At 41.2% G+C, this 24,976-nt stretch overlaps 1 protein-coding gene and 1 long non-coding RNA gene across 6 annotated transcripts in view; one reads left to right on the top strand and one right to left on the bottom strand.

Annotated features, from left to right (window-relative positions):
• The window catches only part of TMEM117 (transmembrane protein 117), a 277,135-nt gene that overhangs the window by 147,070 nt on the left and 105,089 nt on the right, over positions 1 to 24,976 (bottom strand). For all 5 annotated transcript variants that reach the window (XR_013537034.1, XM_078376879.1, XM_020795539.3 and 2 more), the window contains one exon: positions 7,968 to 8,067. Coding sequence is in view for 4 of the 5 variants with exons in the window: in XM_078376879.1 (XP_078233005.1) it covers positions 7,968 to 8,067 (100 nt within the window). In the remaining variant the exon portion in view is untranslated. The remainder of the gene's footprint in view (positions 1 to 7,967; positions 8,068 to 24,976) is intronic.
• Positions 10,070 to 24,976, top strand: part of LOC144583315 (uncharacterized) — a 71,383-nt gene continuing 56,476 nt past the window's right edge. The window contains exon 1 of the long non-coding RNA XR_013537037.1: positions 10,070 to 10,196. This is a non-coding gene — a long non-coding RNA (uncharacterized LOC144583315). The remainder of the gene's footprint in view (positions 10,197 to 24,976) is intronic.

The following is a 24,976-nucleotide window of genomic DNA, read 5'->3' as shown; positions in this document are numbered from 1 at the left end:
TTACTTTAATTCTGGTGAAAAGCAGAAGCTAAAACCGATTACAAGCATGATTTTTAGGTGGCATTTTTAAACTCTCTCTCTCTCTGAAAAGGTACATTCTGAAATGGTGTATTATTATAGCTATCATAATTTTACATATAGAGGCCTTTCCTGCATGGTTATGAAGCACTTTTATAAATTTATAAACAAAGTCAAGTAACATCAAGAAAATTATGCATATTTTTCTCAGCACTATTTTCCATCCTTGACTGTGGCTACCTCCTAACATGGTCTTACACTTTGTCTAAACCATTTGTTGTTTGAACTCTTATGGTGGAGGTACAAGATTAAAACCAATTGTTTGAGAAAACAAGCACCATCCTAGTTTTTAACTTCATAGTTATCATATAAACTATGTTGTTGGTTTGATATACTTTGGTATTCTCCTGTTCACTGTATTCTTAACAGCCTTTTTCCCTAATGGAACAAACAAAAATACAAACGAACAAAAATAAACCAGAGATTTAATCCCTTGGGATCATACTACATTTCTCATTAAAGTGACCTTTATGTGGTTCATTATACAAGTCAACACTCCTCCCGTTTTGCAAGGGAGTGAGAGGCACGGCCACTGCATTTCTCTGCTCCTGACATTGCTCTCACAATCTCCCCACCAATAGAGGCGGGTGGGGTGGCTGGTGGAATACAATTGTCATGTAATGTCGGCATAATTTTGCTACTGGAAAAAGGAACTGAGAATGACTAATTCTTTATAATCAGTGAATCCCAGTTTCTGGCCAGATCTTAATAGAACTATTTTCAGTTGTTAGTCTCGACTAGAGTAGATCCACTGAATGAATGAGACTTGCACAATCATTGTTAACAAATCTCATTCATTCAACGAAGCTATTCTACTTGGCATTAGCACCTGAGTTTAGCCCATAATATTTAGAGTGAGATTTCACATGGCTGGGGAAACACTGTGTTAGAGTAGTAAACTGTTAGTTAAATAGAAATCCCTCTAGAAATTGTGAAAGCAAGAGAGGAGGGAGAGAGGGAGAGGTGTGTGAAAAATCTCCCACAAGAGCAGGCTGCTAGACACTCATGGTGCTTGCTTCTATGAATAGCATCTCGCTGCCTCTAATGAGGTCATTCGTTACATCCCTGTGCAATGTTGCTTGCACCAAGCAACTTTAGTTATATATCTTATCCATTTCATTCTTTCCATTTCACGCTTCACAGTTTAATTTCATTTCCACCTCTGAAGTACAGCAGGATTGTTAGCTACACTGTACCACTTCAGATGCCACTGAAAATTCAATTATATCTCAGAGGAAGTGAAATAATCAGAACTACTGACTTTGATCCTAACTTAAATTGTCATGCCCAATTTCTTGACAAAACAGTGAGTTAGTGACAATGTCAGTCACAATAGGCCTTGCCTACCCATCACCCTGCACATGTATGGAATTTTAAGCAACATGGTGGCAACTGTTACTGCTTTCTGAACATGACATTCTTTACCTCAGGATGCGAGTCTGTGTTCCTCCTTGTTTTTAAATGGATCTCCAAGACCTAGATGTTCCAATCTATTAATGGAAATCAAACTTTTCATAAATGGGAGCTTTACTTCTGCTTTCTTTTCTTTTCTCTTCTCTCTCTCTCTTGAAGTTTATACTGCTTTTTCATGTAGCTATATTCTATGTGGTACTTTTCTGATATTACCTTCACCATCAAAAGGTGATATAAAAATATTTTAAATATATAATTGACAAGTAATCCTCAGTAAAGCCCCCAGAGAATTCAGAACAAACAACATGACTTCTTTATTACAGATTATGAAATCAGTTTCTTTGTAATAACAACAAAAATTGAATGAAGTGAAGAGGAAAATAGAGCTCAAACCAATCCATAACCAGCTGCTACAGACATAATGTAAGTCTTCATCCCTTTATGTGAATGCAGATGTATTTTGAATAGCAATATTTTGGGATGAAATAAATATTTCTGTTTATTTCATGTATTCTACAAAAGAACTGCAAAAGAAGCATTCCATGATCTGTGGTGTGAAGTCATGGACTATGGTGATTTGCCCAATAAAAGCATCAACATCTGTAGAGTTAACTTACTCCAAAAGTTTCTTAATTTTGACAAAATTTACTGCCATAAGCAAAACATATCATGATGACAACAGTTGTTAATTAACTGCCATATAGCTTCACCTTGATCAGAGGACATCACAGAATATAAAGCACCACTTCAATATATCTTCATTACTGGGGGTTACCACCCACAATTTGTTGACAAGCCAGTCGAAATTATGGTACAACACCTATAAATGTCTAAAAGAATATGCTAGGGAGGCATAGGGTAATGAGGAATCCAGGACCAGATAAAGAAGGCTGCAAAAAGTAACAAGCAGAACCATTGAGGGAATATTCCATGAATAGCCTCCATGAACACCTAGGGATTACCTTCACTACTGAAGTCTAAAACTTTCAGTCCTACGGTACATAAATGGGGGAAAACTTCAAACAAGTTTTGACTTTGTAGGATAATAAAGGTAAAGGTAAAGGTTCCCCTTGACATTTTCAGTCCAGTCATGTCTGACTCTAGGGGGCGGTGCTCATCCGTTTTCAAGCCGTAGAGCCAGCACTTGTCCGAAGACAGTTTCTGTTGTCACATGGCCAGCGTGACTAGGGAACGCCGTTTTACCTTCCCACCGAAGTGGTACCTATTTATCTACTCGCATTTGCTTGCTTTCGAACTGCTAGGCTGGCGAGGAGCTGGGAGAAAGCAATGGGAGCTCACTCCATCACGTGGATTCGATCTTACGACTGCTGGTCTTCTGATCCTGCAGCACAGGCTCCTGCGGTTTAACCCACAGCACCACCACGTCCCTTTATAGGATAATGAGATCATATAAATCTTGTACATATACATATGTCACACATATGACATGATAATAGTGATAATGGTGTTTGCTAATTTCATTATTGCTGGTGAAAATTAAAACAGCCAGCTTACTGACCATTTGGCAAGATTATGAGTGTTTTTAAACATTTTCCAATTTGAGTACTTTTTCTGTGACAAATTTGTAATAACAAATTGTAGGAACCCTGCATTTTGCATTAAAGATTACCTTTACTTTTTCTGCAAAATATAAGCTTTTTTAAATAATAAAAATAAAAAATCATATTATATTTTAAGCACAATATACATATTTCTTCACAGGTTTCCTACTAATATTGATGAAAAAAATCTTTTTGTGGATGAGCACAACATCCTATAATGGCTGACTTCTTTTTCAGTGGAGTATCTCAGTGAGGCTCAGCAAGGTTTACTCAAATTAAGAATGAGCGAATTTGTGTTTTAAAGACCTCTGCTGGTATGGTCTCTGTGCTATCATGATATGGTTTAAAGCCATTTTTAAGGATTCGTTAATCTTTAAATATCTCTTTAAACCACATAACAATAGCACAGAGATGGCAGTAGCACAGCAACAAGCATACTGAACAATTACAGTCATGCCTCACTTTACGATTACCCTGCATTACGATGAAACCGCATTACGACGATGGTCTAAATTGGGTTTTTTCGCTTTGCAATGATCGGTTCCCTGCTTTGGGAACCGATTCTTCACAAAACGACGATTTTAAAACAGCTGATCGGTGGTTTCAAAATGGCCACCGGGTAAACAAAATGGCTCCCCGCTGTTTTCTGGGATGGATTCCTCGCAAGACAGGAAGTGAAAATGGCTTTGACCCCATTGGAACACATTGAAGGGGTTTCAATGAGTTTAAATTTTTATTTATTTATTTATTTATTTATTTTTGCTTTACGATGTTTTCGCTTAACAGCGATTTTCCTGGAACGGATTATCGCCGTTAAGCGAGGCACCACTGTAATTATCTAAGTGGATACCAAAACCAATATGTGGCATCTTTGCAGGCCATGCAATCCCTCCCCCCATAGCCCCCACCCCTTCCCAGCCTTTGTCTTGGATTTTAGCCATCCCATTCCTTGTCTGGAGAGGCCATGGGCAAAATGCCAGCTAAGCTACACTGGCCTGTGGTTGGCTTGCCCCCAGAATAAATTCAGGTCTGTGCCCAAGGAAACTGCCATCAAAGGTAGGCCAGGAACCCGAAGACAGCAAGGCCCACCTCTGATGCCATTGACACTTCTGCACCTCCTGCAACTGTCCACCCCTTGAAGCTCTGGGGCTGAATTCAATTTTAATAATATTTCCCCACCTGATGATATAATATTTTCGGGAAGTAAAAAAGTAGAGGTGATCTGATGGACTTGATGACCTTTGGGGTTCCTTCCACCTCTACAGTTTTATAACTCAGTTCTAGCCCACCCACAATACAAGGTAAGACAAAGCAGTATAATGTATTTCGTAGTGTTAGTATGGTGAGGTACTTAAAATCATCCCCTCTAGTTCAAGGGACGTATAGGAGAACATGGCTTGGCATGTTCTGGGAATCCAGACGCTAAACAACCTCATCCCAAGGACTCACTGCAGGCTGCTCTACTTCTTAAAGTAAAAAAAAAAACAAAAAAACAAACAAAAAAACCCAGAATTTTGAAACAGAAAGTCTCTGGATGTCCACTTCTGGTTTATTTTGGTAGTGGGAGGATTTTATTAAAAAACTGCCACTCCTTGAGGCTTCGGGGGGAGGGAGAGAATTCAAATCCCTTTTTTCTTTTTGATTAGGGGCTTCTGTGGCTAGAGATCAGGGAAGATTTTAAAAACAGAGTGTTCGACTAATTACCAATCCTAGGAATCTTTAGGATGGAATCCTAATAAGGACAGTCATATCAAACTCATGTAACAATACTGGGTCAATACACCCTAACTGTTCAGGCAAACCATTTACTCTCTGAGCACAATTCTAACTAACCAAGATGGCTAAGGCTAAAGTAACACCAGGTCAGATGGTAAAGGTAGAGGTTCCCCTTGACAATTTGTCCAGTCGTGTCCGACTTTAGGGGGCGGTGCTCTCCATTTCCAACACATAGAGCTAGTGTTTGTCTGAAGACAATCTTCCGTGGTCATGTGGCCAGCGCAACTAGACACGGAACACCATTACCTTCCCAGTGTGGTGGTACCTATTCATCTACTTGCATTTTGCATTTTGCATTTTTTCGAACTGCTAGGTTGGTGGGAGCTGGGACAAGCGACGGGAATTCACTCCATCGTGTGGATTCAATCTTACAACTGCAGGTCTTCTGACCTTGCAGCACAGAGGCTTCTGGGGTTTAACCCGCAGTGCTAAATCCAAACTTCTCTCAGACTAGGGAATGTCCTCATCCTGACCTAACTTTGTGATTGTAAAAGTCAGCTGGAAGAGGTTTCAATTTTGTATACAGTAACTTCACTCCTCCCCTTTTCTATCCACTTTTTGGTCCTTCTGCTAGCAGATCTGAAACTGGAAGTGCAATTCTGCTGGCAGGCCCCTCTGTCGCCAGATCTCTGGTTGTGGCAGCCCAAAGACATTTCTGCTGGCATAAAGAGATCTTTGCCATCATAGGCAGCTTCTGCCTATGTCTAACTCCCTGCCACTTGGCAATCTTTGACTTAGGTCTGCACTGTTTGTTCATAAGCTTATTCAGATGTCACAGATTTCTACTGTAGCCTATGCCTTTAATAGAAATATGTATTAAAAGTCAGATCATCCTTCAAATTCCACAACAGCTTCATGAGAACAGAAATATTTTTTGCATGCATCCTTGCAGCCTCATGACATTCAACACAGGACAAATCTCTGTACTGATTTCCTGGCTTGTCTGCATGTAGCTCCTCCTTCAACAACGTGAATTAGGAAGACCACTTGCACAGAAATTCATTGGGCCACTTCTGTAAGGCTCTAAATTAGTCTGAGCTCACTATATGACAATATGATATGGTTTGCTACTCACATTTTAACAACCTTTTTCTAATTAACAACTAGCATAGTTTGATCTACTTTAATGAACAGCTAATTCTTCATGTAAAAAAAAATCTTGCTGCAATATAACTACATTTTTTTTTACTAAGAACCATTAAATCATGCCATTTTCTGTTTTCAAAATCTAAACAACACAATCCATGAAGAGAAGACCACACTCGTGGAAATTCAGTGGCAACTAAGATGACGAATGGATTGCAGAAAAAACGACATGAAATACCAACATCCATCAACAAACCAGCTCTGTTATTCTCAATCTGTCCAAATGGGTGATTTACTGTGTGCTTGTTTTTCATGGTCACCAAATCAAAACAGTGTAATTTGTTTTGGACATGCTGTTGACAAACAGTTATAGATTACAAAGTGAAATGAAAACAGAGCATTTGTGCTATTTTTCTTTTCACTAGAATCAAGGTTTGCTCCAGATAAGAATATTAATTTGAACATAATCAAATATTTAAATATAAGCCTTCATTTTCCCAAGACTTGGGGAAAAAATAATTCCAACAGTAATTCCTTGCTCTTAACTCTTGCATAGCTCCTGTTTGAAAAATGCACACAAATCATTTCTGAAGTAGCTGATAGAATTTGTAGAACTGACATTGATGCTAGCTAATAATTTCAAGTATCGACACTATCTTGTTGCCAGTATTTCTTAGGCTTATGACTTGCAAGTCAGGATCATTCCTATGTACATCCCCACAGGTCAGACACTCAACTAAAATAGGGTAGGGAACACATTGTTCTCCTGATGCTGACCACAAGTTCCTGGTCAACAATGGCTATGAATGATTCCAGTTACTCTCCAAGAAGGAACAAGAAGCACTGGTACATCCAACAAATCTGATTCTGAAGAAGGAAGGATGTAAGAAAATAAATTTCCCTTTATTTCAATTTAAAATTGCCCAAAGCGTTTCATGCTGAATTTATGGTCTTCTTTCAGAAGTTGTACAAGTAAAACAAAAGGAGGAAACAAAAAAGCGGGACACATTTCTGACACCAGTAAAGGCATGCCAACCTGCCAACCTAGCAGTTCGAAAGCATGCAAATGTGAGTAGATAAATAGGTACCACCTCGGTAGGAAGGTAATGGCATTCCGTGTCTAAGTCGCACAGGCCACGTGACCATGGAAACTGTCTACGGACAAAACGCTGGCTCTACGGCTTGGAGACAGGGATGAGCACCGCCCCCTAGAGTCGGACACGACAGGACTAAATGCCATGGGGAATCTTTACCTTTACCTTAAGGCATGGCACTCTACATTTCCCATATTTAATTATATACATTATTTTTGATGATTGTTTACAACTCAGACCGCCTTATTAAAATGTAACTGATAAAACAGTAAATACAGAAACAAAGAACAACTGACTTAAAATGATAACATTTTATCTGTCTACTGAATCTGAATGACAGCTCCCGAAATCTCCCGGCTCAGCAATGGCCACATTTCCAAGTTGAATTATCTAAAGCAGGGTGGGAGAAACTCTTCCCTCAGCATATATGGTCATATTCTATCTCCCACGGGGCCCTGGTTAAAGGAAAAGGTTGATAGGAATATTATTCCCTTATCATCTGGTGGCCACAGCTTTAAACTAATGCCTATTCTATTCCTAAAAGAAAGGTTACAAAATCCACATATTCTAAAGGCAACTGGGGTACTGAATCACAAGGGGGAGACTGCATTGCCTCCCTTTCATATTCCTCTGTCCCTGTTTTTAAACAACTATCTTTTCATTATTCAGCTTCACAAGCTATACAAATGGGGCTTCTGGATTCCTAGCAATGATTCCTACCAATATAAAGGTAATAATTCAGAACCTTAGCTATTCCAAATATTTCAACTTTATATTTCCAAACAGAGGAAGGCATCCAGATGTTACCCATCACACCACTGTTACCTTGAGACGTATTGGGCTTAAACGGTGCTGTTCCAGGACTTCAGGTTACTCTGGATCTCAGTCACCAATGACATTTTCCTTGTTTAGCTTTTGCTTTAGTGTTTGTGTTTCTGTTTTTCAATAAACCTCTTACCATCCAAGCTGTGACAAAGTCTCCCATCCAGGTCCCCACTGCTGCTACCTTCATAAAATTTTCATTCCTGATGCCCATGAAGTCTGTTATAATGTATGCCCTGTAAATGCAAGCACACAGACTGTGAGTTACAGACAGTCATTTACTACAAAAATATAGACGACTTGGATTTTCTGGCACAGGGAAGGTGCTGGGAGAGGAGGTGCTATTTCAGCTGTCAATATCAAGACTGCCTTTGCTGTACAGTCTTACTTATCCATTTGTTTATTGCATGGCTCTTTTTTATCATGGAAAGCAAGGTGGCATATTGGGGGTGGGGGTGGGGGGGTGGGAATAAAAGGAGTCTCCCATCCAGGCAAAAGGCATATCTATACTTGCTATGGTTTATCAAAGTGCCAGTACTATGCAAGTGGCAAATCATACAACACAGACAGCCTAAGATAAGGAATTCCTTATATGCTGAACACCTCTGTGTATCACAGCAGACATTTTTCACATACACTCCAGGTTGTAAATTTGTTTGCTTTGGCTTTGTTTATTGATTTGCAAATGCAAGCATGCTTTCTTTTCCTTTTTTTTGCAAGTGCTTTCTTTTATTTTCTTTTTTTATTTTTTTTCATTTTTTCTTTTGCAAGCATGATTGCTTAGTTACAAAGATCTGCCTGGCCCAGGGCTCTGGGACACAAACATGTTTTAATGATGACCTACCTGTAAGTTTGGCTTGGATCCAATATCCTAGAACCCCTTATAACACTAATCTCGCTCTCTGCATCTAAGTTTCACTGGGTTCAACATTGCTTGCGTTCATGTGAGTTATGTCTCCGTTTTGTGGCCTGAGGCTACAGAAACAAGGTTACAGTCCTGTGTGCACACGTCCAGGAGTAAACATCACTGATGTCAATTGAATTCAGTGCTGAGTACAAATGTGAAGCATTTGCTCTGCAACCCTATACCTAGCAAATATGGAAAAGTCACTTTTTGTGGTCCATGCTGGCTGGGCCATTCTAGTTGAGGGTTTCTGTGAACTGTCCTCTTAAAAAGTACTGTATTTTTTGCACCATAAGACGCACTTTTTTCCCCTCCAAAAGGGGAGTAGAAAGTCTGTGCGTCTTATGGTGCGAAGGTGGTGACTTTGCCCCCACTGGCCTCATGGGGGGGAGCGTCGCAAGGGTCCGAGGGAGCCTTCCAGGACCCTTGCGATGCTCCCCCACCCCCCCACAGGGCCAGCGCAGGCGAAATCGCCAGCTTCCAGGTGTTGCAAGGGTCCTGGAAGCTCACTCAGACCCTTGCGACGCTCCTCCCACCGGCAAAATCGCCAGTTTCTGGGAGTGTTTTGAGGCTTCCCAAGCCTCAAAACACTCCCAGAAGCTGGCGATTTTACCCCCCCTGGCCCCGTGGGGGGTGGGGGTAGCGTAAGGGTCCAAGGGAGCCTCCCAGGACCCTTGCCAGGCTGCCCCCACCTCCCCACGGGGCCAGCCCTGGCGAAATCGCCAGGTTCTGGGAGTGTTTGGAGGCTTGAGGAGCCTCCAAACACTCCCAGAAGCTGGCGATTTTACCCCCCCGGCCCCTTGGGGGGGTGGGGGTAGCATGGCAAGGGTCCAAGGGAGCCTCCCAGGACCCTTGCCAGGCTGCCCCCACCCCCCCCACGGGGCCAGCCCTGGCGAAATCGCCAGCTCCCAGGACCTTTTGAGAGGCTGGAAAGCTTCTCAAAAGGTCCTGGAAGGTCGCTATTTCGCCCATGCTGGCCCCGTGGGGGGGTGGGAGTAGCGTGGCAAGGGTCTGGAAGGCCCCCTCAGACTCTTGCCACGCTCCCCCCACCCCCCCATGGGTCCAGGGGGGCAAAATTGCCACCTTCTGGGGCTCTTTTGAAGCTTCCCAAGCCTTAAGAGCCCAGAAGGTGGCGATTTTGCCCCCTCTGACCCCCAGGGGGGAAGGGTGAGTCTCTAAAGGGTCCTGGAACACACTCTAGGACCCTTTGGAGGCTCACCCTGCCCCCTACCAGGCTAGAGGGGGTGAAATTGCCACCTTCTACGGCTCTTCTGAAGCCTTCCAAACCTCAAAAGAGCCCCAGAAGGTGGTGATTTTGCCCCCTCTGGCCTTCAGGGGGTCTGGGTGAGCCTCCAAAGGGTCCTAGGTTGTGTTCCATAAGACAGACCTCTCCATAAGGCTCACCAATTTTTAGGAGAAGAAAACAGATTTTTTTTCCTGTTTTCTTCTCCTAAAAATTTGGTGCGTCTTATGGAGAGGTGCGTCTTATGGAGCGAAAAATACGGTAACTTTTCCAAGCTCTGGCATCTGGACAACAGCTTCATCCTCAGTGAATGCAGCATTCAGGTGGAAAGGAATCCAAGGATCATCTAGCCCATCACCCTGCCAATGGACTCTGGCATTGGTAGGAGTTAGACTAGATGACCCTAGAGTTCTCTTCCAGTTCTAAAATGCTAGAGCTGAACCAAGTACAAAGGGAAAGGCACAAGCCATCAGCATAGTGAGGAGATAATCTTTGAGCAGAGAATTGGTCCTGACTTTTAGGAGCCAAGCTGAAGGAATGTAGTGATTTCTCGTACCAGTGATCCCAGCGCTTGGTGCAAGGAACCAAACTGGCTTCCAGATAGTCCTTCCTAAGAAACCATACCCATGGCAGCATGGAAACTCCTCCCTCTCAAAACATGCTAAACATTTTTTTTGAAATTCCTTAAATAGGTAGAAGCTTTCTCCAATTTAACTGGTGAATTTGGGCACCCAAGCAGAGTTACTATGGCTGTTTGACCATTGAGAGCTAAAGAAAATTCAGTATCAGAACTTAGTCATGAGGTCAACATGACAAATAAGTTAGCTGGGAAGTGCTGAAGGCGAATGGATCAAATCTTCCCATTGAAACATTTCCCTGATGAAAGCTGATTCCACCCAAGCTGTTGTTAGCTACAGAGGAAGGGGCAAAGAGAAGAACTGAGGGGGGGGTGAAGAACCACATCACTAAAGAGCCATCTTTCATAGGACAACTTGAACAGACCTTGAACTGAAATCTTGCTTAACAGAAAGAAAAGCTTCTTTTCATAAAGAAAGAAAAGATGTGCATACAAAAAGCGACATTTCCCCCTTGATTCTCAGTGCAGGTACAATGGCAGGAAGATATTGTTGTTTGAATAGCTGCTATAAAAAGAAAGGATGGCTTTGAAACAGATACTTGACCTATGACCAATCAAAATGTGCAGGTTCATGTCTGGGGGGAAAAACCTGTCCAAAACACTTTTTTCACTAAATCCTAACTGCCCATTGCATTTGGTTGTACTTTCAGTAACTAAAAGGAAAAGGAGTTGTTCAATGCCTTTGAGCAACAGTGTAGAGCAGGGGTCTCCAAACTTTTCACAGCAAGGGCCACATAATATAGTCTTGATATTTTCGAGGGCCGAAAGAATGCCCGCATACACACTCCCACCCACCCACCCACCTACACACATGCACACATGCCCACCCACCTGCCCGCGTGCACACACTCTCGCACACCCACCCGTCTGCACTCCCATCCACCTGCCTGCACCCCTATCCACCCACCCACCCGCATGCGAACACACACTCCTGCCTACCCACCCACATGCATGCACGCCTGCACGCCCACACTTACACGCATCTGCCTGCCCGCACACATGCACTCCTGCTCACCCATGTGCCCGGGCTGGATAAAAAGGCCAGGTGGGCCAGATGTGGGCCACGGGCCGTACTTTGGAGACCCCTGCTTTAGGGGTAGGCAAGCATCCAATTCTCACTCCCCCTTAAGCCTTCCCTATTTGGTTAAACAGGGCATGCTTTCTCAACATTAAAGACATTTTAAACCGACACTGTCTAAACCAACCCTCCATCTTTTCTTGCTGTTTTTCACTCTGCCTTTATTTCCCTCTTGCATCAGCTATGATCTTAAAAACACAGTTTCCAAACTTGCTACTCAAAGTGTTTTCTTTGGTGCTCAGTTTCAAACGCCAGCAGCAGCATGGTGCCTTCTTGCCTGCAGTCTAGGACTGTGCTCTTCCCCCTGTGGGCTGGCTTGGAAGCTAAATCTGCTTCCTAACAGATGCTCTGTTTCTGCTGAAGCAGCCTCAAGTGGCCAAAAACAACTACTGGGGCACTATTTGAGGAAGAGAAAAGCCTTCGGTTATTCACATAAGTTACAGCAATAAAGTAATGGGTATTTGCATTTTTGCTTTTCAATATTTGAATTGCATATTAGTACTGACACTGTCTGTGGCATTATACATACGGCCAAATTATGATTGCTATACACACCCACCCACATTGACTCCGAATTCTCCATTTTAGTTGGTTGTTTTTATTCTGCTGAAAGAAACACAGAAAAAGATGAGATTAGCCTCAAAGGCTTAGATGCCTGGTTCTACCAAACTTAAGAAGCTATTAAAGCAAAGATCAGGCACCTCTACCCCCAGACTAGATGAAGTCCCCAGTGCTTCTCCATTAACTTTCTTTCTTCTTCTTCTGTTATTCCCTATAGATACAAAATAAGAAGATAAGGCAGAATAGGTTATTTAAAGTCTGGGAGCCTTCTATGTGGAACCAAACTTTGCTTTGCAATCCAGAAACCTTTCTAAGAGCTCTGTTTTGCAGCCTGGAAAGTTGCCGAATGATACCAAGTTCTGGCTTGCTCCAGTATTTAGAATAATGAAGCCAAAACGGCACTTCACACCAGCCGTGACCCACTTATTTTAATATTCTATCATGTTTCTAAGTGTTTGGGTTGTAGTTCAGGTATGAGCAACAGGCAGTTCTAGATTTTGTTGGACTGCCACACCCATAATCCCCAGTTAGCATACCCAATGTTGAAGAATGATGGGAAGTGTAATCCAAAAATATCTGTAGGGTTTTAAGTTGCTCAGCCTATACCGTGTTACCTTATTTATTGTCCTCACATTTATCAAAGGAATCCAACAGCCACTTAGTTTAAGACTGTATCTCACAATATATTTTGTACTGTAGCACAAACTCAGATATGCAGGGTGCTACAGTGGATAGAGTAAGAGATTAGGACACAGTAGACCTCATTTCTAATGCCTGCACAGACACAAAAACTCAGGGAAGAGATGAACAACAAACCATGAATTTCCAGTTTATTGACGAACTACGAATCAGTTCACTAGTACCTTTTATTTAGACAGGCAGTGGCTGTCTTTTTTTAAAAAAAGTGAGCACCCCCTGCCCCCACAGCCTGCCCCCACCTCCTTCCCATTGCCTCTGTCCCCTCCCTCCCTCCCCCGCCTCTGCCACCACCACTGCCTTTGCAAACAGTGGCTGGCTTCCCTTCCAGCAGCCTAGCCTGCCCTGTCTGTTCATGACTTGCTGATCAGTTGATTGGTGAGCCATAGGCAGAGAGGGCAAACTAGGCTGCCAGAACGGAAGTTGGCCACTGTTTGCAAAAACAGCAGTGGCTGCAGTGGAGGAGGCGATGGTAGGGAGGTGATGAGGGAGTGGGAAAGGGGTAGGGGAAATGGAAAGAGAGCAGGGGGCGTGGGAAGGGGCAGGGGGAGGCTGTGAGGGGCAATGAACCAGGAAGTTCATAAATCACCCCAACGTTTGTTGCTTTGGGAAAGTTTGGGTTCTCTGGTTTGGACGAATGCGAACAAATCTGAAGCAACAAATTGGTAATTTTTGACAAATTTCCTTGTTCACTTTGGACTTCATGCCCATCTCTAGTTAGCGGTGGTAGTGGTGGCAGAGCCAGCACTGGAAAAAATCACTCCTTTACTATCTCTCTTACCTACTAGGATCATTGTAAGTCAGTTCCTACCTGATATCATAACAGAGAAACACTGAAACACAAAATACACAAGTACTGCATCAGTTAAGAAGTTCAGGTAGGTTAGATTAAATCTTACAGGGTTGGATCCAGGAGGTGCACCAGATCTGTAGCCCTGCACCACTTCTTCCTTCAGCAGAATGTCCTGACCCTTCCTGTAGCATATTCTGAGGTTTGTTGTTGGCAAAAGGGGGCTGAGAATTTTCATTATATTAGCTTAGTTGCACAGTGATATCTAACCGAGGACTTTACCTCAAAAAACAGAAGAAAAAGAGACCTGACCAGTTTCCACTCAATGATTATGATATAGATCTTTGGTACAAAGTTCCTGTTGGCCACAGATTACAAATAAATTTCCTTAATCACAGTTCTTGCAAGCCTATGTGAAACAAACATAGCTGAAAACCTTTTTCATTCAACAACGTAAAAAAAATCAGCTAACCAACACATCAGTTAATAATGTTAATAAATGTTTTACTTGCTCTCCATGCATGCAGTCTTCCCAGTCTTCTTCTTTCATACATTTCCACTAGTCACTGAAGCCATTATTTCATGAACATAATGGTGTACAGCCAAATTACTGGAGCAGAGGGGAGGAGACAATTGCAAAGTTTTTGTTCTGATACATGCTAAATAAAATAAGGGATTGTGTGGTTATCCAATAAATTTAAACACTACTCTGGATTATATCTTGTTTTTTCATCTATTGGACTGAACTTTAATACAGTAGTGCTAATTTTTAAACTACAAATTCTTTCTCTTTACATGCCCTCTCTGCTTATAAAGCGTACACATTATTTCTACAGATCCTCTCCTTAAGAAAAAAAAGAGTAACATACTGACTTACTATTAAACTCCATATGTCTTTAGTTGGAATGTAACAAAAATATTTCCTCCTTGTTAATGTTATATTTATGACTCAGTAAACTGAGCTTAATGTTCTTTACACTTATTTGACTCAAAAGCAGTAGTAGAAGAGAGCACTTGCTTTCAGAGAAAAGCCTTTTAAAGTGTATTTTTTTCACAGTTACTCATGGATGCCACAATGCAACTGTGTGTTTTTAGTTTCCAGAGCCAGTTAATTTGGGACTTCCTTCCTGCTCCCTGACTTCAGCCCTCCATGGTGCCAAAGTCCTGTTCCAAAGTCTTTCTCAAACCACTGGAGCAGGTTTTTAGGGTGCACATGAAACTGCAAGAGAAGAGCGGCTTCTGGTTCTGAAGGAAGCAGTGGGAACAGCAGAAGTATACTGCTGGATCCTGGTCAGATGTTCCACCTCCTCCACCACCCTGTTCTTCTGCTGCTTTTGAATCATTTCTTTGACATCTCACTATGCCTACCAACAAGAAACCATCATTGTGGTGATATTGAGAGGTATCTTAAGTAACGAGATCTGAAGACTTCTGACATCACTGTGGGCAAATGCATCCCAGTGAAACTTACGTTTAAGCTTCCTTTATAGGCAGCACAGCTTAATTTAGCCAGTTAGGGATCATAACAAATTAACTCTTGCAATGATAGACTCGCACAATGCTCACTTTTCACAACAATATTCCGGAATTAAATGTGCAGCAACCTGCTACTAGCATCACAATTAAGCTGGAAGTGTTATTGGAGGAATGCAGCTTTAGCCTATTAATATAATAAACCCACATGACATAGAGTGATGGCAGATCACCTTTGTAATCTGCTTAGACTGAAGAAGCCACTTAAGTTGCTAATCATGATAAAGAATGCAATGGAAAACACAGAAGATTGCACACAATTCTGTTCCCAGAATATGGTGCTGCCTGAGGGTCATGCTGACAAATAGTTTCTAATAAACTTACATGGTTGCAATAATATGCTGTGAAACCAAGAAAGTAATTTTTCACATTTTTACCTTCCATCACAAACACTACAGGTTTATTCTCACACTGCATTTGTCAAAAAGCTTCTTAGGTAAAACCTAGTCTCTTCATGCAATCTTTGCCTAATGGAACTGATGAAATTTACATAGATTTACATGCATAAGAAAATTATATACACAACCCCAAATATAGGTGTTCTCTTTGGGCATGTTGGCTAGCACTCCACTTACCCACAATCTCAGACCACCATTAATGCCATCCGAACCACTGATAACAGTTGTACATTTGCTTCCCTGCTTCCTTTCTATTCTTAGCTTGGCCTTCATTTTTATTTTTATTTTATAAATTTCGGTGCTCATTTGTTGGGTATACACAATGTTCTGATTGCTCTGGCCTTGAGGAACAGAGGAGCGAGATCCCTGCCCCACTGCCATACAGGGATCCACTGGGATGCAGGGGGAATTTTGAAAACAGAATCTTCTGAAGGCACCAACACATGATCTGTCTGTCTGTTCCACTTTGGAATTGCACTTTCTTGCACTAGACAGAATAGTGGCAGGATTCCGGTTGCTATCAGAGCTTGCTGCCCATCTGTAGACTGAATTCCTATAGAGCTATTTTTAGTGTCAAGCAACATCTCTTTGTTGTTCATTCAGATGCCTGGATTCCTATCAGTACTGGCTGATGGGGGGCCCTACTACCACTACCAAGACAATCACCGTTTCAGTTTATAAACTATGTATATGGATTCATGGCTCACAAAATGCATTCAAAGACAACAGTGAACCTAACAGTCACATTTTGTTTTCAGAACATAAAAAGAGTCATGCTGGATCATACCAAAGGGTCTACCCAGTTGTGCACTTTCTTTAAGGCCCTTATCTGTTTTATCTATGAATTTCAGAACTTATTTCATTTCCCCCTTAGGCTGCTGCAACCACTCTTAACCTTCCTAATACAGGAGCTGTTGCAATCCCTTGCCATTTTCTTTGATGTTTCATAATTTGGATGCATTTCTGCAGTACAGTGACTAGAATGGTACAGAGCCTTGCAGGTGCAGTTTGACCACAGATTCATGCAAAGGTACAATGAGATTGACCACTTCCTAATGATCTCCATCAAGGATTTCATTTTTTTCTTCCTTACATTTGATGTTTTCCACACTTGATGTATCTATGGAGGTATTCCACCAAACCCTTAGATCGCCCTTCTGATCAGTCACTACCAGCAAAGATCCCAGAAGAATACTTACAAAACTAGATTTTTAAAAAAATCTCATTGTGTATTATACCTGCTTACCTCTAACCCCATTCATTTCCCAAATCTGGAGGAACTCTCAAGGCATTTGCACATCTAAAACAGTTCCTAATAATTATAGATACAAACCAATGTTATCCACAGCGAGCCATTTAGTGCTCCACACTTACCCACAACCAGGATATTAATTTAAGCTAAATGTTGAGTAAAACTATGATTAAACAGCTGCAGTACACAAGCGAGCATGATAAAACAGATGTGAACATATGGTAAAGGTAAAGGTTCCCCTTAACAATTTTTGTCCAGTCGTGTTCGGCTCTAGGGGGCGGTGCTCATCCCCGTTTCCAAGCCATAGAGCCAGCGTTTGTCCGAAGACAATCTTCCGTGGTCACATGGCCAGTGCGACTTAGACACGGAACGCTGTTATCTTCCCACCGAAGTGGTCCCTATTTATCTACTTGCATTTGCATGCTTTCGAACCGCTAGGTTGGCGGGAGCTGGGACAAGCGACGGGAGCTCACTCCGTCGCGTGGATTCGATCTTACGACTGCTTGGTCTTCTGACCCTGCAGCACAGGCTTCTGCAGTTTAGCCCGCAGCGCCACCACGTCCCTGTGAACATATGAGCACAGAATAATGTGACTTTGTCTTAGAACTGTTTAGACACTAAATGAATGTGAAGGTGGCCCAGAAGAGAGTGTGCCGTCCCAAGAGGATGAAGGAAAAGAGAGTGGGGAAAAACCCAAGAGTGGAAAAGAACAGGCGGACCAAAGGGAGAACGTAGCTGCAGAGAGGGAGATAGCAGAAGGAGGCGGGAAATTTGAAGTGAGTTTAGTGGAAGAGCGCGGGAGTAAGAAAGGGGAGGAGCAGGAGCTGTCAGTTTGGGAGGAGAGTATAAGTAGTCAGGGAGAGCGGCGGTTCAAGGTAGAGCTGGAGTTAGGGAAATGGAAAAGCGAGCTGGAGAGGTTGAGAGAATATGGAAGAGTGAAGACGCAGGAGTTGCTGAGAGATTTCCCCAACCTAAAGTTGGGCAGGCTGCTACCGGATCCCATCCCGAAGGAAGGAGGAGAGGTAAAATACGAAACGTTAGAGTGGTCGGTTATCGTCTTCCCCAAGAATAAAGGGAGAGGTCGGCAGGTAATTAGACCGGATTTACGATAAAATAAAGGAGGAGATTGGACTCGACACCCATGCTACAGCACCATCTGTGCAGTGCGGAGTGCGCCCCTTCGGAAGCCAACAGATGCAGAGAAGTTTGGCCCAGCACCCCTGTGAGTTCAATGGACGGTGTTCGGGACTATGTGTTGGATAGTTATGACACGTTGCCTGAGTTAAGCTTTTTCTATCCTATCATGAATAATGTTGATTTGCCTGTAACTAATAAAGATGTTGTTAAAGTTAAGAAGACGTCTCCTGTGATATTTCCCTTGCAAAGTGAGGAGTTGTCAAAATTTGAAAATGAACCCATTCACAATGACAGAAGAAAATCACCACTTGACAGGTAACAGGATGAATCTAACAAACTGTAGACATGTAGAGTTTATGTCAACATTTTGGCCCACTTCGATCCAGTTTTCAATCTGCTTCTTGTACCTCCTTCAAAAACAGGGGTGTGGGGAAGAACAGATCTATTGGATGCAGCTTGGTAAGGATGGATATTTGAATAGAGCTTTCAGTAGCAACCCCCATTCTACTAATCTAAGCCCACCTGGTGCTCCAAACTTGTAGCACCTACAAGGGGTTTTTATTATAAAGTTGTTCATGAGAGGAAATACCAGTGGCACACACAACCCATAATGCCCACAGATTAACCTGCTTCCAGGTGCACATTTGCAACTTCTTAAAACCCTTCAGGAGATGAAGGGATTAAAAATAACAATAAACCAACACACATACGCTCACTTAACAAACACACCAGACAAACTGCCGTTGTTTGATGTGGAAAACATATGAGCTACAGTCCGAGTGTGTTTTTCTCTGGTTATGCAGGCTTACAATTGTGTTTACCATCCATATTAAGTCCCCAAGGTGTTAATTAGGCAGACACAGTTCTCCGTCTACCTACATAAAACAACACAGAAACAATCCTGTGAACTAGTTCAGACAGAAGGACTTCAAAGAGTACCTAAGGATATTACAAATCCTTGTCTCTGGAGGCAGCAGAAGCAAACTGCTGTTTAGTTTGGGCTTAGAACTTTAACTTTTCCTATGCAAAATTTTGGTTTTTTGCCTTCCTGGGAGAGAATTCTGCCCATAAATCAAGAAACTCCTGAACATGGGGTCTGGGGAAAGCAACGTCACTCTTAAGGTACCACATCTCATCTGACTGCCAAGAACTAAGGAGAGGAACTCTTACAGATCATCTTGTTACTTCCCTGATCTGTGTTTTCTACAACCTCTTATGCTCAAGATTAAATACACCAAATCTTCAAGAAATTGGGAAGTTATACATAGTTCCCATCAATCACAATTAGTCAATACAGGAATACATAGATAATGAGCTCACAATTAACAGTATTTCTGCTAATTACCAAATCATGGTTCTGCCCATATAATAGATCCATATGCCACTAGTATTTCTTAAAATATTAACACAGGTCTTTTGAGGCAATAGAAGCAAATGTCCTGCAAGTCTATGTTCACTTACCTTAAAGCAAGTCTCACAAATTCTATAACTTAAGTATTTGTTGCATGAAGAAATAGTTTAATTTATTCTGAATTTCAGCTTTTCAACTTCAGAGGATGACCCCAGGTTTGAGTATCGTAGGAGAGAAAGAAAAACACTCTGGGCCATACTGAACAGGTTGGAGACCATTTTGTGGAGTGCGGAGACCATTTTCCCACTCCCAGGACTCACTGGGGGCTGTACCAGCCCTTAAAAGAACCAACAGTTATGAGAAACAAAACAAAACAAAACAAAATTTTTCTGGCAGTCTACTTCTGGATCTCTTTTCAGGCTTTGCAGTTGAAGAGGTTTTATCTATATCTATATCTATATCTATATCTATATCTATATCTATATCTATATCTATATATATATATAGATATAGAGAGAGAGAGAGAGAGAGAGAGAGAGAGAAGTGTCTGTGTGTGTGTGTGTGTGTGTGTAAATCCATCAAATTAGAAAGTTCTCTGGGCAGATTATTAAAAGGTGAAAGCTCTTTAACCTTTGCAAATAGTGCCATTCTTCACTGCACAACTCACTGTCTGCTGAGCATATGGAAAAAGCACAGGCATATGGTCAGCAAGGTCTTGATGTGGATTTCAGGAATCAAATGTACTGAAGGAGCACATCTTAGACCTGCCATTTAAAAAAAAAAAACCTTGTTCAGCTGTCCTCCCATCTCCCACTCTTACCAGCCATTCTGTATATCAAGCAAGTCACATGGAGTTGTGGTTGTTGTAGTGTTTTTGTTTTGTTTTGTTTTAAGAAATGGCCCCAGGATATTTAATAAAATAGAGGAAAGGCAAATTTAATTATATTAATTAGGGTTAAACTATGCAATTAGATTAATTAGACACGGGGGTTAGCCACCACACTAAGTAACAGCTAATTAGATAGTCAAACAAATTTTTGCCTCCAAAGAGCTCAGACAAAGATCTGAAAGCAAAAGGGTAGGATAAAGGGAACCAAGGGAATTGCATAACAACACAACAGTCTGCCACTTATTGAATCTGCTTGTGCCCTAAAATAATTCCATTAAACAAAGTACAGTACTCCTTTCTTCCTATTCCCTGAATCTTGTAACAGGGACTACTTTCTCCGACTGTACAGTGAGTCACTAGCAGCTACTTGTGTATAGAGGTGAAGAAATATGATTTGATACCTTCTCCTCTCCATCCGCAATCGGAAATGTGGTATCAACACACTGCACATCAGTTCTTCAGGTTTCCAGTCTCCATCTTGGAACTTTAGTTTACAGTTAAACCCTGTGGTTTCAGCATCTAGCCAGGCTGATGTTTTATATTATTGGTTTTCTGTTTCTCCCTCACCTCAAGCCAGAGCTGTAACTGTTTTTTGTTTGTTTGTTTGTTTGTTTACAGTTCTTTTCTTTATTGTTATTACAACTATAGGTCAGCCATGCTAGATATACAAAACTAAAATATCATAAAAAATCATATACAAAGGAGACTCAAATTCTAATTGCAGTAATGTGTATGTATTTTTAATCTGATTACTGCAGAGATGTGTTTGTTTTCTTATGATAGCTACACATTTTGGCACCCAGGACAAACTGTCACAATTTCTCACTTCCCCTGTGCTGAAGCATAGCTGGGCTGACACCAGGAACCTGAAAATGTGCTTAATGTGCTGAATCCCAAACTCTTCCCAATCTAATAATAATAATAATAATAATAATAATAATAATAATAATAATAATAATAATAATAATAATAATAATAATAATAATAATAATAATAATAATAATATGTGCCATCAATTGGTAACCCCTTCCGGGCTTTCTAGGTAGCGTATTTCAAAGTGGTTTACCATTCCCTTCTTCTAGGGATGCTTTGGGACAGTGCAGATTGTCCAAGGCTATACAGGTTGGCTTTTCTCCCAGGATGAACAGAGGGGAACCAACTTCTCAGCCTTTGTTTGGCTCTGCAGCTGGATGTCTCACTCACTGAGCAATCTGGACAGCTCCTCTCAGCCTAAGTAACTTGGGACTGGCCCTTACTCTAGCCTAACTTTATGCCACGATTGTGCTTCTATCCCTGGAGAAAAGGAAGTTCAGATCTAGCATAACTCAGCTTGTCCTTCTTTCCACCTCTTAATTTCCTGTTTCTTAGGTTTTCTGCCAGCAAAGCAATTCTGATGGTAGATCATACTCTCAGCATATCTGTGAGATCAATCACCACAAGAGGGTTCTGATTTTTAGCATTTTGTGTTGCTTTTGTGGATTTGGTTTGATAGGTCTAATTTTTTTGTATAGTTATTATATAAAGTGCTCTCAGTTGTTTCACTGTGTTGTGAACCGTCAAAGTGGCCTTGGTTCCAGATGGGCAGTATAGAAGTTGAGTAAATAAATAAATAAATTTTACCAGCAAAAGGGCATTGTAGCTGAGGCTATGACTAATTCTAGAATTAGGATTCCTTTGTTCCTTACTCTTTATTTACTACACCTATATAATATATAGCAGCCAAAACTTCCAGAGCAGTTCCTAAAATGGATTTTAACATACGATAAAACAATTTGGTTTCATCCTGTTTTCTTCCCTTCCATATAATATTCACTAAGCTGTCAACCACTTGGGGCAGGGACCTGTCAACTAAGGCTTTGCAAGGTGACATGTACATGAATGGGGAAATATATATATTTAAATAATATGCCATATAAATTGTATCATTGCTTCTCACGGTAAAGGTAAAGGTTCCCCTTGACATTTAGTCCAGTCGTGTCCAACTCTAGGGCACGGTGCTCATCCCCGTTTCCAAGTCGTAGAGCCAGTGTTTGTCCGAAGACAGTTTCCGTTGTCACGTGGCCAGCGCGACTTAGGCACGGAACGCTATTACATTCCCACAGAGGTGGTACCTATTTATCTACTCGCATTCGCATGCTTTCGAACTGCTAGGTTGGCAGGAGCTGGGAGAAAGTGACGGGAGCTCACTCTGTCATATGGATTCGATCTTACGACTGCTGATCTTCTGACCCTGCAGCACAGAGTCTTCTGTGGTTTAACCTGCAGCGCCACCACGTCCCTTTCTCATGGTAAAACAGTATGTCAAATGTAAAATAAATATATATCTCTATATTTATTTATCTTTATCTTATATTTCTATTTCACAGTTTCAAGGGAAAATTCAACCAGGAATTTACAATACAGAATAAAAAATGTTCCCTCCTATGAAAGTCTGGTTTAGAGCAAGTAAGTAGCACATCTACTTGAGAATTACTAGTGACATTATGGTGTTCTGCTAGAACAGGGTGATAAGAAACCAGAATGGTCTATAACCCTAATCCCTTTGATTTACCAATTTGTGCAGGCAGATTTGGTGACATACTGAGTTGTCACTTTTGATTTTTGCAAATGTTAAATCTGAAACGTGGCTAGAGACAGGAGCCTCTTGAAAGAATCTGGTTTTGCTAAATAAAGATGACTGTCTTTGTTATTGTAAGTTGGCCATCTCACAACACTTCCAGTCAGTGAGTTTTAATACAGTGGTGCCTCGCTTAGCGATTATCCCACTGAGCGATGAAATCGCTTTACGATGGACTTTTGGCCATCACTGGAGCAATCGCTTAGCGATGTCCCCTATGGCCAAAATTTGCTTTGCGGGGAAGCGATCATGGCAAAGCGAACTTTTTAAAACAGCTGATCGGCGGTTCCAAAATGGCCGCCGCAAAAACAAAATGGCCACCGCTGTTTTGCCTCGGTTTAGAGGCACCCAAAATGGCTGCTGCTATGGAGGAATTTCACTTTAAGGTAAGTTTTCAGCCCATAGGAACATATTAAACGCATTTTAATACGTTCCTATGGGCTTTTTAATATCGCTTAGCGATTAAATCACTTAGCGATGTTTTTCCAGAATGGATTAACATCACTAAGTGAGGCACCACAGTATTCTCTTTGTTCACCTTTTGTATGATTTAAATAGTGGCTTTGTCTTTCATGGAAAGCCAATTTTATTAATTTTTTTAAAAAAATAAATCAGTATAGGAAGCAAACTCAAGTACTTTGCTTCCTTAAATTTGCATTTTAAGATTCTCTCTACCCCTGTTTGTATTTGGGAAAAATTTTCTCCATTTTCAGGCCAATAAATCATAAAGGAAATAATCTGATTTCCATATAAACATGCCCACTGCAGATGCACAAATGTGGATGCTTTTTTGAAGTAAAGTATTTGTTTCCTTTTCAGAGATAGTTGGTAGAAGAATTTCAGCTATGGGATCATACTTCTCTTCCTGTCTTCTGGTTCCAAATCCAATAACATTTAGGCACATAATGAAATTGTTTTTCCGGCATTTCATGTTTTTAATTAGATTTAACACTCTGGGTTTAAATTGCTCTTGATCTGTTGCTGGCACTGCTTTGTTACTTAATTTTGTTTAAAACACCTGTTGTTCGTTGATAACTGGTGATGTTTTTAAATGCTGGCAAGCATCCATGTGACATTTTTTAAAGTGAACATTTTAAAATATTTTAATCAAACAGGTCTTGTATCATATTGGCAAAGAACAAGGAGGAAATTGAAAATATGTTTGTTTGGAATTATTTTCAGCCAGTCAGTCATAAACTTAAATTACACGAATGAGGTACTTGAATACAGAAGAGATATATAATAAATAGATAGGACAAAAGGTGTCCAACTTTCTATACCCCATCCATGTGTTGCCATCAACAATTTGGAAAAATAAGACAACAGATCAAGAATGAACTGTATGTAAATGTATTAACTAAGGAAACAAGTCCCACTTTGCCTAATGAACTTTTGCTTCCAAATAAGTGACCAAAAAACCACATGATTTATCATTCTCTCATTCCTTCCAAAGTGATACTTATTTTATTCATGGCATCTTAAGAATTCAATGACAGATGTCACCAACACTCAGCTGAGCCTCCAATCATGTCCCTTGCCTCTATAGTCAGAATCCTTGCTTTTGATCAGAAATGGCCACTGGCCTTTTGAATTTTTGGATGTATTTTCCCCACTGAGCCTGTCCTCCTGCTTCAGGGCCACAGCCATTGATGAGCTCTTGATCTAGGTCCCCTCAGTTATATTACATGGGGACAATGGGAGTTTTAAATTAGTAGAATCCCCAATGTACTTGTCAAGATTTGAAACATTTTGTTCTTAAGTGACTTAGAAAAATTAAGGTGCATGTAGGCAAATTTGCCCTAAAGAGCAAGTACTTTAAAACTTGCTGCTTGAAAAATAGTTTCTCTAAGTCATTGAAAAATAATTAGCTCCATCAGAGCAAGGTCAATAAATTATAAATAATCTTGGCAACTGAATGAATGTTTTGGTTATAACTTGTAAACTTAGAAATTTGAATTTCCAGCCCTTTCCCCCTGCCTTTTTGCCTTCGGAGCTCTCAAAGGGCTTCCTCTGATGTCAGGGGGAAAGCCCTTTGAGACCTCCGAAGGCACCAATCGTG

This window comes from Pogona vitticeps, chromosome 5, assembly GCF_051106095.1.
Source record: "Pogona vitticeps strain Pit_001003342236 chromosome 5, PviZW2.1, whole genome shotgun sequence".
Taxonomy (NCBI): domain Eukaryota; kingdom Metazoa; phylum Chordata; class Lepidosauria; order Squamata; family Agamidae; genus Pogona; species Pogona vitticeps.
This window is presented reverse-complemented; position numbering and strand designations above follow the sequence as displayed.